General features: G+C 43.7%; 1 protein-coding gene and 1 pseudogene across 4 annotated transcripts in view; both read right to left on the bottom strand.

Annotated features, from left to right (window-relative positions):
* Positions 1–200: 200 nt before the first annotated feature.
* Positions 201–13,625, bottom strand: part of C5H4orf19 (chromosome 5 C4orf19 homolog) — an 84,870-nt gene continuing 71,445 nt past the window's right edge. For all 4 annotated transcript variants that reach the window (XM_057546230.1, XM_057546231.1, XM_057546232.1 and 1 more), the window contains 2 exons: positions 2,984–3,037; positions 201–1,946 (listed from right to left, as the gene is read on the bottom strand). In XM_057546230.1, the coding sequence (XP_057402213.1) occupies positions 1,013–1,946; positions 2,984–3,015 (966 nt within the window). In that variant the 5' untranslated portion in view covers positions 3,016–3,037 and the 3' untranslated portion in view covers positions 201–1,012. The remainder of the gene's footprint in view (positions 1,947–2,983; positions 3,038–13,625) is intronic.
* Positions 3,118–3,873, bottom strand: LOC103006204 (CDGSH iron-sulfur domain-containing protein 2-like; annotated as a pseudogene).

Raw genomic sequence — 13,625 nt, forward strand, 5'->3', positions numbered from 1 at the left:
AGATCTGCACAGGTAATCATGGTGTCAAGAGTTTGAACTACAGGGACAGAGAGTCAAAGCCATTCTTGGCAAGCCAACCTAGTCTCCTCCTCATCTGTCATCTAATAGTCTAGCTGTTTAAATTGAAAGAAACATCAAGGGTCACTAATGCTCAGTCTGGGAAAATTAGAAGCACTTTTGAGTTAAGACACACAGACACGTATGTTGCTATATTTTAATCACAATCAGACATTAACATGGCACAAAACACTCCATCTGTCTCTTTGCTGTTCCAAATCTCATGAACTTAAAACCTGAATTTGACACAAGCAGTTTAAATAATTATTTTGACCAGACTCCCCAATCCCAAAGGAGATTAAAAAGTAATAATGTAAAAAAATTAAGGTCAAGGTGTCCTGATATCACAGCTAATGACTAACCATTTGTTTACGGGCGGCTCCTCCTCCACCCTGAAAGCTGCTGAGCTTCCCCCTCGGTCCAACAAGTGGTTAGTTATTAGTTCCCTGGGTGGTTGCCCCTGAAGGTAAACTATACATTAGGCACTTTAAGTGGGGGTAGTTACCTTTCTTGGGTTGCGTATAACGTTTGGCTCTCAAAAGCAAGATAGAGAATTTATAGTCAAATAGAATGTTCTGTGAATCTGTGCCCTTGGGATTAAGCGCTGGCATGTGAGCGCATTCTCAAGGACATCTGCACCAGATGTTCTGGGGGAGTCGTGCGGGTTGCCGAGCAGGCTCTTTAATGTCTGCACGCGCTGTGGACACGAGCACTGTGGCCCACTCTGACTTTTATTCTCGTGTCTCGAGTTTTAGCCCATCTAGACGGTGGCACTCTCCATATTTAACAAGTGGTGTGGCCCAGGCGCTCACAGCCATCAGAACAGGTGCTGGGTGTCAACCACCGATAAGGCTGCACCCATGTGCGCTGCAGTCATCAGCTGTGTCTAAGGAGCAAACCCAGCCCCATACGCCCAGCTCAACGCTGGCTTCCTTGCCGGCGCAAACCCCCTCCCCTACTCTGCCTCGTCCACATCTTCTCCCGCAGTAGCTGCCTCTAAAGCGGCCAGGGCTTCGGCCACCTCCGCGTCCTCATCCGCCGTCTCCCCGCTCGCATCTCCAGGGGAGCCCTGGGTCTCCTCCCACCCGTTTCTCGAATCGACCACAGGCACGTCCTGAGCAGGATCCTCTTCTTTAAAGTATACACTTAGAACTTCAGTTGCCACGGCCTCGTTTAACGAATCCCAGCTTCTCTTCACGGAGAAGGGCATATTCAAACCACGCTCCCCCGCCCTGGGGTGAGCGCCTTCCCGGGGCTCCTCCTCTGTGTGGCTCTTGAAAAGGCAGTCCTTTTCTTCGCCATCAACGTGATCGGCGTCGTCGTCGGCTGGGCCCCACAGCCGAGGGTAATCCGGGGCGGGTATCTGGAGGACGTGGTCTGGGACTTCCCAGGTGGGATGCCCCGCCGCACAAGACGCGCTGGAGTCGCCACTTCCGATGACACGGGTCTCTCCTGAAGCCAGCAGCACGCAGTCCGGTTCCCTGGCGCTTCCTCCTTCAAGGAAGGGCCGAGTCGTGTGACCCTTGTTTGTTGCACTGGCCCAGGAGCCCCTGTCCCCCTGGGGGCACCCGGGATCGCCAGCGAGCTGCAGGGCAGCAGCGGGGCCGAGGCCATTGAGGGCCCCGCCAGTCTTCTCGGCGCAGGGTCCCCCCGCCGTGTCCCCCGGGAGAAGCGGTCCTTGTGGCGGCCCGCAGGGCTCCTGCGGAGCAGCCGTTTGGCCCCTGCTTGCGGTCCTCTTGGAGCTCTCGCTCGGAGGGTCATCCTTGTGTACCAGCACTTCGCGGCTCTGTTTGCCTTTTACCTTAACGGCATCGTCTTCATCTAACTTGCAGCTGTTTACTTCGTTGACATAACCAGGGGAGGGCACTTGAACTGGATCGAAGAGATAGCTGGGGTGAGAAGAAAGGAGACCAGTCGGGTTAAGTATTAACTTTATTAATAACTAACTTTCATTATTAATATTTCTACTACAGGCTCTGCTGTTTTCTACAATTCCTGTTAATTTCCATGATTACTCTTTTAAGTCTATATGTGTGCCTCATTAAATATATATAGTTGGTATAAAAATGTTCTACCAACTGGAAATAGATCTTAAGAAGGGACTCAGAAAAGGGCAGGAAGAAGTTACAGAACAAAGTGTGTCATGAAATTGAAAAACAAACAAAAAACATAAATAAATAAAACAAATATCCAACCACAGGAAAATAAGTGGTTAAGAACTGATGGTTCAACCCCTCAATGGAATATTATGTAGTCATTAAAATAGTAAGTATGAAGTCTGGACTAGCATGAAAGATACTTAGAATAAATTTTTTTTTGAATAGAGCCTAACATCAGATTATAGTGGAATAACACTTATATATGTATGTAGGTGTGTGTGTGTATATATAACTATATCTATCTATATATAGATCTATATATAGATAGATATAGATACAGAATAGAACTAACATAATAAAGATAGTTTTGTTAAGGAAGCAAAATCATCAGTTAATTTTTCCCCTTTATTTTATACAGAATTATATTCATGTTGCCCAAATTTTTATGAAATAGAATCTGGACAAAATTAAAAGCACATATGTGACTGGGGTGTTTTCAGTGATGCCATTTCAGGCATCTTCTAAAACTCAAACTTTTCTTTGCATTGAAGCTCTCTGGAGAAATGTAAATTCAACCCAAACCAAATTCAGCCTCAGAGAAAGACAGCGTTCCCAACACACTCTGAGCATTGCACAAAAAAAGTTTAAAAATCCAGGCCTTGTGTTCTTTTAAATGACATTAAAGTGGTTCCAAACTCTTAATTGCCTGGCAATGGTGGTCATGCTCCAAGCTGGGTAAATGCATTGAACCCATGCAGGGTGTTTAAAGTGCTTGCATGGTAATCACAAATTCCTCCATTCAGATGAGACATTTTGTTCAATGTTACCTTTGTAGCATTTTACAGCACCTGCACCCCATCTGGATTACTTTTTGTTATCATCTGGAAAAAAAGGCATAAAAAGGAGAGAACAGAGTGAAGGACATTTTATTTTGTTTTAAAAATAAAAAGTGTTCGTTTTATTTTAGGAAGATACATTAATTCTTTGAAATCAGAATGAAAGGGTTGCACGATTTAATTCTATATAAATGACTGAATATACAAAGTGTCAAATATAAACAGTAGTGTGAAATAAATTGGCAGAAATAATTATTCAACCAGTAGCAATACTTAAGACTACCATTTGAAAAATCTTCTATAAACAAAGAATGAAAAAATACTGTTATAAGATTCTCCAGCACAGAATTGAATTCCATCCTAATTCATTACTATTATACTTCTTCAGTATTAGTGGACCCACATCATCTCCAGTCAATTCGCTGTGTTTATCATGTGAACCATCACAGGCAGGAAACGTCTTAGAATGCCAACACCTACAATTAGCTGCTTTAGTAAGACACAAATCTTCAATGTTTACTTCATTCACCACTTTGGGATTTTTCCTTCTGTATTTTAAGATTAATCAAGTTATCCTGCTGCTGCTTTTGCTTCGGAAGGAATGGACGAACCGCAAGGTAGTGCAAGTACACCGAGGAAAGGCAATAACCAAAGCCATTCTGAAACTGAGCCGAGCGATCCCGGTAACGCTCTCGGGGACTGGGAGCTTCTTTAGATAACGCGGGGAGCTGCACCTTCAACATGCGGACCGCGGCCTCCAGCACCTTCCCGGCCAGCGGCGCCCGCTCTTCTCCCGGCCCCGCCCGCCGGTGGCCCCGCCGCTCCCCGGCCGAGCTTCGGGCGCTCTCGGCCTGCACTGGGCCGGGGCGTCTGAATGACATTTTAATAGGAATTAAGTTTGCTTTTTCTTTCCTAGATACACTCAAAGTTAGTAGAGTTACAATTTTTTGGCAAAAGGATAACGTGATTCAGGGAGGGCACTGGTTACCCGGAATACCTTCACGTATCTAAAATCACCGATTCAGAGTTCTCAGACATTTATTTACACTTGTCTCTTGTGCCAGACCTTTCCCCAACCCTGGGAGTTACGCCATCTCCATTTTGCACATGAGGAAAAAACAGGTTGACGAATGCTAGGGAGAGAAAGGTGGGACTGAAAAGGACCTGTGCGTTTTCTCTGCCATTGCCTTCCACGGGGGACATGGACTTAACTAGGGTGCAGCCCCCGTGCAGCAGCAGATGGCATAAGAGAGTGGAGAGGTTTCCGCGCCAGGGGATTAGCTACTTAGTATTAAAAGATGTCAGGATACGGCAGCTGATCTATACGTTCCATGTTACAGACCTGAGGAGGTTGGAGCTGGAGGGATCATCACAAGCTTTACTTGGACTAAGCTGCTCCTGTTTTGCTTTTCCCACCACGAGTCCCATCCCGGCTACGATCCCTGGACTCCACCCTCTGGCAGTTCAAGGACACGCCCCTTCGGGCTTGCTGGTGGCAGACGGACTCACGTCTTTGCTTCTTTCATTTCCCACCTGCCCTCTGGTCCCCTGGCCTTTCCCAAGTTGCATTTTTTCCTCATGAGTGCCCTCTGAATAAAACCTTCTCTTCATGTAAAACTGACCACACTGTTCTGGTCTTTTCTGTGAAAATCCTAAAAATTAGTATGGAAGAATCTTTAAGTCATCTTCCATCTCTAACAGCTACAACCTTTAAGGAGACAAGCCAGTGACAGAATCTAAAGCCCTAGTCCCTTTGTCTCCAAAAGATGCGTGTGCTAGGGAGAGAGAGGGATTGCTCATCATCAGCTGTGTCACTGCTTCCTCTGTTCTCTCTCCTTCCTTTCAATCACGGATGAATTTCCCAGGATGCTACTTCATAAGCCTTTAACCACAGAGAAAATTACTGGTGCCTTTTACGAAGTATAGACTAGTTGGTTGGTTAGAGGAAACTAGATTTACACCCCCCCCCCCCGCCCCCCGCAAATATATCCAACATCCACATCCTAATCTCTGGAACTTGTGACTGTTACCTCATGTGACCAAGAAAGAAAGTCTTTGCAGGTGTGATTACAGATTTGAGATGGGGAGATTGCCTGGATTATTTGGTTCAGGTCCCAGCTCTGCCGTGTAACTCTAGGCCTCAGCTATGTCATCTGTAAATGGGGATAATGATGCATCTACCACATAGCATTGTTGGAGATTATACGAGTTAATATTCATAATAAGCATATACTTATTACTCAGCTCTGTCTGGATACAGCATGTTTAAAAAAAAAGACGGAAGCTTTGCACCGAAGAAAGAAAGAATCTAGTTGTCATGACATACATACACATACAAACAAGAGCATTAACAATACCAAGTAATACTTGTTTCCAGAATAAGGGCCAAATGGTATATTTCTATCAACTGGGGCACCAACTGAAAGACACACACCCCACGTGCAACAAGAGTTCCACAGAGAGAGAAATCATTGGTGGCTTAGCCAGCAGTATGTGTACAACCTTTTCCTTTTTCAATGTACCCTCAATGAAATTACCCCATTTTCCAAGTCCAGGATTTTGTTTCCAGCCTCTGCTCCCCACTTATGTCCATTTGCTGCAAATAATTTATATATCAGCTGGATAAACAGGTTGAAGAGCCCCCTGTGCACTTCCTCCCCACCATCAGCCCCTCCCCTCCCCACTTGTGCCCTCAAAATCTGGCGCGTTTCCATGCTTGCAGTACCTTTGTTTATCTTGGAATCTGTTTTTAAAAAGTCAGGAGGATAGAAGGCAAGAAAAAAGTCAAAGAAAAGAAAAAAAAGGGCTTTGGAGTGTTTGAGAGAGGGGCAGACTACAGGTCTTAATAATGTAATCGAAGCAATTGTGATATGTGAATCACTGAAAAATGTCAGGCAGGTGGGTTCCAGAGTCGTAGGTAGGGAAGGTTTTCTTCTGGAAAGAAGGAAGAACGAAAGAGACTTGTCTTGAGCGACACCTGGCTTTCCCAGCGTCTCTGAGGCTGACCAAGGTCATCCTGACCCTGAGGCACCCTCGCCAGGCTGGCTGGCTGTCCCCACCCTCTGGAAGTGAGATTACTGCTGAGATTTAAGAGCCCACCTCCAGAGCCTCTGCTTCCCTGTTTCTAGGAGAACTGACATGTCATCTGTGGCTTTCACCCGCTCCCCCCAACTTTCCTTGGAAAACCATAGAATCTGTATTTTTCTTCAAAGCCATGTAGTTATAAAAGGTGTTTTATGACTCTCCCCTTTCGAGTCAAGTTTCCAGTCCCCCCCCCCCACCCCCCGGCTGCCTCCCTTTAGGGTGCACCCCCTGGGGTTCCTACAGACCTGGTCCCGTACCGAGGGCCACGCTCTGTGCCTCTCTCTCCCCAGCCCAGCAGAGGCAGCCTCTTCCTGGTTAGAGGTCCTGCCCTCTCTCACCACCCTGTGTTTTCCTTCCCCAGCAACATTCCTTCTCTCAATGAGATAGGCTCCAACATCCAAGGTTGGGTGACCGCTGACGAAAAGGGTGGGGACTAATGCATTTACACCCAACCCCTGCCTGCCTGTGTCTACAATGATTCTTCTTTCTATGATGAATCCTAACATCAAACCTGATCTGTTTCTCTTTTCATGTGTCCCTCCTACACCACATCTTGCTTTTAGCGAGGAGGTCTCCCATCTCCAGGTGCAAAAAGGAAATACTCCAGGTCCAGCGTGGCACATGGACATGGGGAAAAAATATATGCTCTTCTGAAGTAAAACCCAATTCAAAACGGGCAGTCTGTCTCTTTCTCTCCCCCCCTCACTTTGACAACATCTGGCTTAAAGGTGAGAACTCAGTTGTCTGGGGCCCTTTATTATGGAGCAGAATCAGAATTTGCTTTCTCTTTGGAGTGTAAAAGAGCAACAGAGAAACAAAAGGCAAAGCCTTCGCAACCATCATCTGGTTTCCACAGGAGAAAAGCAAACACCATTAGGATGGTGTGTCCACCCACTGCTGGCGCCTGCCTGCTCCTGGACTCCTGTGTTGGAGGTTGACTCTTGTCCTGTGCTTCGTGTTGAAATTACACAGTCCTGTGTTTGAAGATGGGCATGCTAAAGCCCCATCAGTTACTAGTCAAGTCCCCTTGCGGGAAAATCTGGTTTCACAAGGGAGTTAGTGATGAAGGTGGGGAGAAACGGGGAGACTGGGGGGAGGCAGGAGTTTTGCAACCAGACAGAGAAATTGACTGAGTATCCATCAGGAAGTCAAGGAATATAGAAAAAGGCTCAACCCAGCCGGAAAGGGCTGCCTTTGAATAGTGATGATCTTAAAGAATGACAGGGATAGGTCAAACGGACACAGAACCAGCTTGCAGGGGTTCTACTGGCCAAATACGGAACAACGTGAGCATCAGAATAAATACTAACATAAAGGATTATAATCCATTGAATAAAACAAGGGTCTATGAATCCTTAGGATATAAATCTAAAAAGGGGAAAGCCCTGACTTACAAGTAGACAGTCAGCTAACAAACATACAAGGAATAATGGAACTAGAGAAATCACCATTTGACAACCATCACAGTAACAGTTGATGTAAGCAAGAATCATCAACAGATGCTGAGACCAGCGGGTGAAAACTTGAGGAGAATGGGATATTTAGTCTGAAAAACAAGGACAGACTAAAGAGCTATTCCAGATTAAAGGAGACGGAAGAGACACAACAACCAAATGCAATCATGATCTTTTTGTAAGAGGTCATTATTGACACAACTGGTGAAATCTGAATAAGGTCTGTAGATTAGGTAGTAGTATTAAACCAATGTAAATGTCCTGATTTTGATTATTGTACTGGAGTTATATAAAAGCATGCCCTTGTTCTTAGGAAATTCCGAGTGAAGTATTTCGGAGTAGAAGGGCATGGTACCTGTAATTTATTAAAATGATTCAGGAAGAAGATTATGTGTGTATGTGTAGAGAGAGAGAAAAATAAAGCAAATGCTAACATTTGCGGATTGTGACTTTATGAGGGTCCTTTGTACTTTTCTTGCAACTCTTCAGTAAGTCTGATATGATGTCAAAATCAAAAGTTAAAAGGAAAAAAAAAAAAGTGGGAAGTTTGAAAAAAAAAAAAGCACTAATCTGATGTCAGTTCTGTTCTGCTTGTCCCCAGGCTAGGACCCGTTACCTACAGGAAACCATTGCTATTAAGCTATTCCCTATAAAGAAGCACATGGAGAAAGGTCTTGGAAAGGAGCTCATCAAAAGCCCACTGGCCTTTCTGGATTTAGTTGTCATTCTGAGTACGTACTAAAGACCTTTCCTCAATACCCAGCCCCAGGCACTACAACACTGAAGGCAAAGATGCTTCCTGTCCTTGGGCTGCCCCATCTCAGACGGGGACTTATAGTCTAGGGCACTGGTGTTCATCAGCTGTTGGCCTCCCTTACTGAACACAAGCCCCTCGCAGGCAATGCCTAAGCCAGGGCAGCATCCAGCTTGCTTGGAGCACGTCACACCTGCTATTCAAATGAAGGAATGACTGGTGAGTGACAGGTGCGAATGAATGAATGGTGAGTATGAGCTTTTATAAATTATTCCAGTAGAAGGTTTACCCTTTTCCATAATCAAATCTCACTCCACCCAGTGGTCCAAAACCAAAAGCCAAGTGCATGACACGAGCTGAGAGAGATGGGAGGAACCGTGGTTCCTCTTCCCAGCTTGGGAATTACAGTTATGTAGTTCCAAGGGTCAAGGACATCCTGCTTCGAGGGCTCTAGTCAATGAATGAGCTTTCAGAGCAGCTGCTGGCAAGTGGTTTGAGTTGATGGAAGTTGAAGTGTTTGGAAGAGACACGATAAAATTAAACACTTAAATTTCAACTCCGTTTTGAAAAACCAACTTGCCAGTGTTTAGAAAACAGTCCAGGATTTCACCTTAATCTGGCCAGCAGGTGAAGTTGAAAAATAGGTAGTGAGTCACTTCTGGGTACTGACCTCTTAGACTCAAGCGGATTGGATAAAAATAATTACCACACACTGAAGAAACCACTAGGTGCTTTATAAAAGAAATTAAAGACTGCCTGCCCAACTCCATAGACAGTATTGAATCTATAGTGGAAAAAGGACAAGAAGATAATTCTTGACTACGACCCAATCTCTTTCCTCAGCAGAATCATATCCTCCTTTCCGGGAAGGCTTTGAAAACTCTCTGGGACAAAATTTTCTGGTGTGTTCCCTTTTCTCCTAAAGAGGCTGAACTTCAGTGATTTTGGAGAACTGGAGAGACTATAAGAAGACTGTTATTATCAGCACCATCAAACAGTCCATTCGATGCACTCCCAATAGTCAATGTGCTACCATATATGTATCAGCAGCACTTAGAACTGGGTTTGATGGAATATTTGTGCAGAGGTGTGTTCAAATGTCCACCCCCATCCCTGCCAAAGGGTTCCGTGGTCAAACAGGTTTGGAAACAGCAGAGATGAAAGATGAACACATTCATAGTTATGAAAAAGAACGATTTCACCTTGTTTAACTCAGTATTTCCCAAAATTATTTGACCACAGAATTTTTTTTTTCCCCATAAAAGATATTAACAACCAACAGAACTTGTGTTTTGTGGACCTCTGGGAAAAACAACTGTCATGACAGTCCTAATTATCAGGAGGGGTTTTACGCCCCAAACTAATTATTGCCAGGTGGTGGTTGGTGTTTTGGTGAACTCAGCCAGGCAAAGTCTGTGCCAGGTGTGAGAAATCCACCTTCCAGCAGTGGCTTCATCATCAACCATGTGGATGTGGGAAAGTTGTGTAATCTCCTGATTCCTCAGTTCCTTTATCTGCCCAATGAGTCCATGACATCAAAGCTCTCTTCCAAATCTAACAATCGAAATGCTGAATCAGCGAAGGAAGGTTCCTCCCCTCCTGACCCTCTCTCTGACTTGGCTCACACACCTTTATCATTGAACACCGAGACAAGGCAGGCACCAATATCACTGTTTTGCAGGTGGGGAGCTCTGCTCAGTGGTGTGTGAACTACCCCATCCCAATACTGATGGGCTGCATTTGGGTCCCAAGTCCACAATCACCCCAACCCATGATCCTGACTGAATGCACAAAGCTTCTCCTCCTGTTTCCTTCCTTCAGGCCCCAAGTTCTCATCTCATTCCCTTAGGTCTGCAGCTCTTTGAAAAGGTCTCCTTGGCTTCTTTGCCATAGGGTCCTGCTGACCAACGCCCTGGAGCCTTGAGATGGGGAGAGTGTGTGTAACAGCAACTTCCCTGGGAGGGGCAAAGACTCAGGTCAGGGGGACTCTGAGGGAGGAGGAGGTGCACCTTCTGGACCTCATTTACTGGGATGCGCTGGGAGAGAGAGAGAGAGGGAGGGAGGGAGAGGGAGAGGGAGAGAGAGAGAGAGAGAGAGAGAGGGAGAGGGAGAGGGAGAGGGAGAGAGAGAGAGAGAGAGAGGGAGAGAGTGTGTGTGTGTGGGGGGGCGGGGTTGGAGTATGTGCGTGAGGCAAGTCGTATAAGCATCTGAGAAGATTTATCACACCAGCAAGTCAGCACAGTGGTTTAATGAGTAATTTAGGGCCAGAGTTGTGGGTTCCAACTCTACCTCCACCATTTATTAGCTTTGTGACCTCTAGGCAGATTTCTTAGCCTCTGTGACCTTTAGCTGTCTAATCTGCAAAATGGGAATGATAACAGTTCCTGCTTATCAGGATTGTTTTGAAATTTAAATGAGATAAAAGTATGTATGGCATTTACTGTAATGTTTGGCATCCTGCCAGTACTTATTAATGATTACAAGTAGTTAACATTTGAGTGTTTAATATGCATCAAGCACTGTTTTAAGAAATTTCATTTCAATTTTACAATAATCCTTTAAGATGGAAACCAGTAATTATTATTATTTTGGCTGAACCACGCGGCTTGTGGGATCTTAGTTCCCTGACCAGGGAATGAACCCAGGCCATGGCAGTGAAAGTGCCGAGTCCCAACCACTGGACCACTAGGGAATTCCCTATTATTTTTTTAATTGAAGAGTAGTTGATTTGCAATATTACATTAGCTTCAGGTGTACAGTACGGTGATTCAATATTTTATAGATTGTACTCCATTTAAAGTTATCACAAAATAATGGTTATATTTCCCTGTGCTGTACAATATATCCTCATTGCTTATCTATTTTATACATAATAGTTTTAATCCCATACCATTGTCCTGCCCCTCCCCCCTTCCTTCTCCCCACTGGTAACCACTAGTTTGTTTTCTGTATCTGTGAGTCTGTTTCTGTTTTGCTATATTCATTGGTTTTATTTTTTAGATTCCACATATATATGATATCATATATATGATATTTGTCATATGATATGTCATACGATATATTTATATATCAGTATTTGTCTTTCTCTGTCTGACTTCTTTCACTAAGCATCATACTTTCTACGTCCGTCCATGTTGTTGTAAATGAGTAAATGTAAATTTCATTCTTTTTTTATGGCTGAATAATATTCCATTATATATATCACACCTTCTTTATCCATTCTTCTGTTGATGGACACTTAGGTTGTTTCCATATCTTGGCTATTGTAAATAGTGCTGCTATGAAAATTGGGGTGCATAGATCTTTTCGAATTAGTGTTTTATTTTCTTTTTTGGATATACACCCTGGAGTGGAATTGCTGGGTCATATGGTAGCTCTATTTTTAATTTTTTGAGGCTCTTCCATACTGTTTTCCATAGTGGCTGCACCAATTTACATTCCCACCAACACTGCACAAAGGTTGGGAGCCAGTATTTTATAGAGAAGTAAATGGACATAAAAGCTAGAAAGTGGTACAGTGTGGCTATTATTAATGCTGCTGTTGTTATTGTTTTCATGATTATTAATACTTCCTGATTATATATTACTTATTACATAATATTTATATATTTCATACTATATTAATATAATACCTCTTGTAGGTTTTGTTGTTTTCTGAGTCCACTGCATTACACAATAAGAAGCAGCTTGTGATCCATTAGCTTTTGCAAAAGGGAACTGGATCCTCTTGATTTGGGCTCTGATAGAATTTCATAGGTGTGGTTTCATCTATTGGCCACCAGATGGCAGTATATAGTGGTTATTTAATTTAATTTCAAGGGAAGGACTTGGTATGGGAAAGGCCTCAAACACAGAATTAAAGGCACAAATAGTGTAGGTGCTTTGCCATGTGGTGAAGTTAGGGAGTAGGTGATGTGGTAAATATTCCGACAATTATTGTGTTAAGTCCTGGTGGCCACGGCACCACCTTATGGCAGGGTTTCCTCCAGCTCTGGCTGGGCATGGGATTTATTCTGTAGTCTGGCCAGACCATGGCGGGGTCAAAAAACTCTGGCAATTCTATAGACGCCTCTTTTCACACAAATGGGATCTGTCTTTCTGGACAATAATTCTGTGGAAGAGGCTGCAGGAGGAAGGAGCCTATGGGGTGTGGAGGGGTTCAGTTTCTCCCGTGTTAGCTCTGATGCTGCTGGACCTGCCCGTTTCACTGCTCCTTCCCTATGGCCATCCTTGTGCTGCCCCAGGCCCCGTGTGCTGCCCATGGTGTGAGCTGGTCTTGGGGGCCCATCTTCTGGATGAGGGTAAGTGGCCATGAACTAGGAGGTAAAGATAAGCTATAAAATAAATATGGCCCAATTTGAAAGTTTTTGTGGAAGAAGTCCATTATTTTTAATTTAAAATAAATTCAGAATATTGTGTTTGAAAAGGCAAAATTTGCATGAATTATTAGAATTAAACAGAAGGCATTTTTTTTTTTTTTTAGAGAGAGAGGAAAGTGAATGTAAAGAAGGGAAAAAAACCTGATATAAGCCCGTGACAGTAGCTATAACAGAATAGAAGAAGAAGACAAATTCTGTGAGGGTTGTTGAACAGAGTTATCATTCATCTTTTTTTTCTTGTTGTTGTTTACTTGAAAAAAATATTGATAGCAATTATGCCTGCATAGTTTATTTAAATTTTGTGAGTTTTTTACACTTATCTGCAGTAATATTTGTGTAAAAAGTCAAGTATCCATTTATACTTAGTGCTGATACTAAGCTCTCTATTCTGTGTCATTGATCTACTTTTGCCAAAACCACTGTTCTTATTACTCTAGGTTTGCAATATGTAATAACAGAGAAAGTTCTTCTATCTTGTTTTCTTAAAAGATGTTTTTGGATATTTTTAGCTCTTTGCAATTTCATATAAATTTATTTTTTTTTAATTTAATTTTATTTATTTTTTTATACAGCAGGTTCTTATTAGTCCTCCACTTTATACACATCAGTGTATACATGTCAATCCCAGTCTCCCAGTTCATCACACCCCCACCCCCACCCCCCGCCGCTTTCCCCCCTTGGTGATCATACGTTTTTTCTCTACTTCTGTGTCTCAATTTCTGCTCTGCAGAAAATTTCAAATTCTGTTGGTAGCTTATGGTCAGCCCTCTGGACCAGTTCCTTCTTCCTGTACTCTTGGTGGGAACAGTTCTAGGGAAAGTTTGAGAAGCTATGCCGCTATTCTCTGGACTGTAAATTCCTGGGAGTAGGCTCCTGTCTGGATCAGATGAGATGCAGCTCATTATTGAATAAAGACTAGGGTGTATGGGTGACGGGGCGGGGATCCTGGTAAGCACTTCGAG

The sequence above is a fragment of the Balaenoptera acutorostrata genome, chromosome 5, assembly GCF_949987535.1.
Source record: "Balaenoptera acutorostrata chromosome 5, mBalAcu1.1, whole genome shotgun sequence".
In the NCBI taxonomy this organism is placed as follows: domain Eukaryota; kingdom Metazoa; phylum Chordata; class Mammalia; order Artiodactyla; family Balaenopteridae; genus Balaenoptera; species Balaenoptera acutorostrata.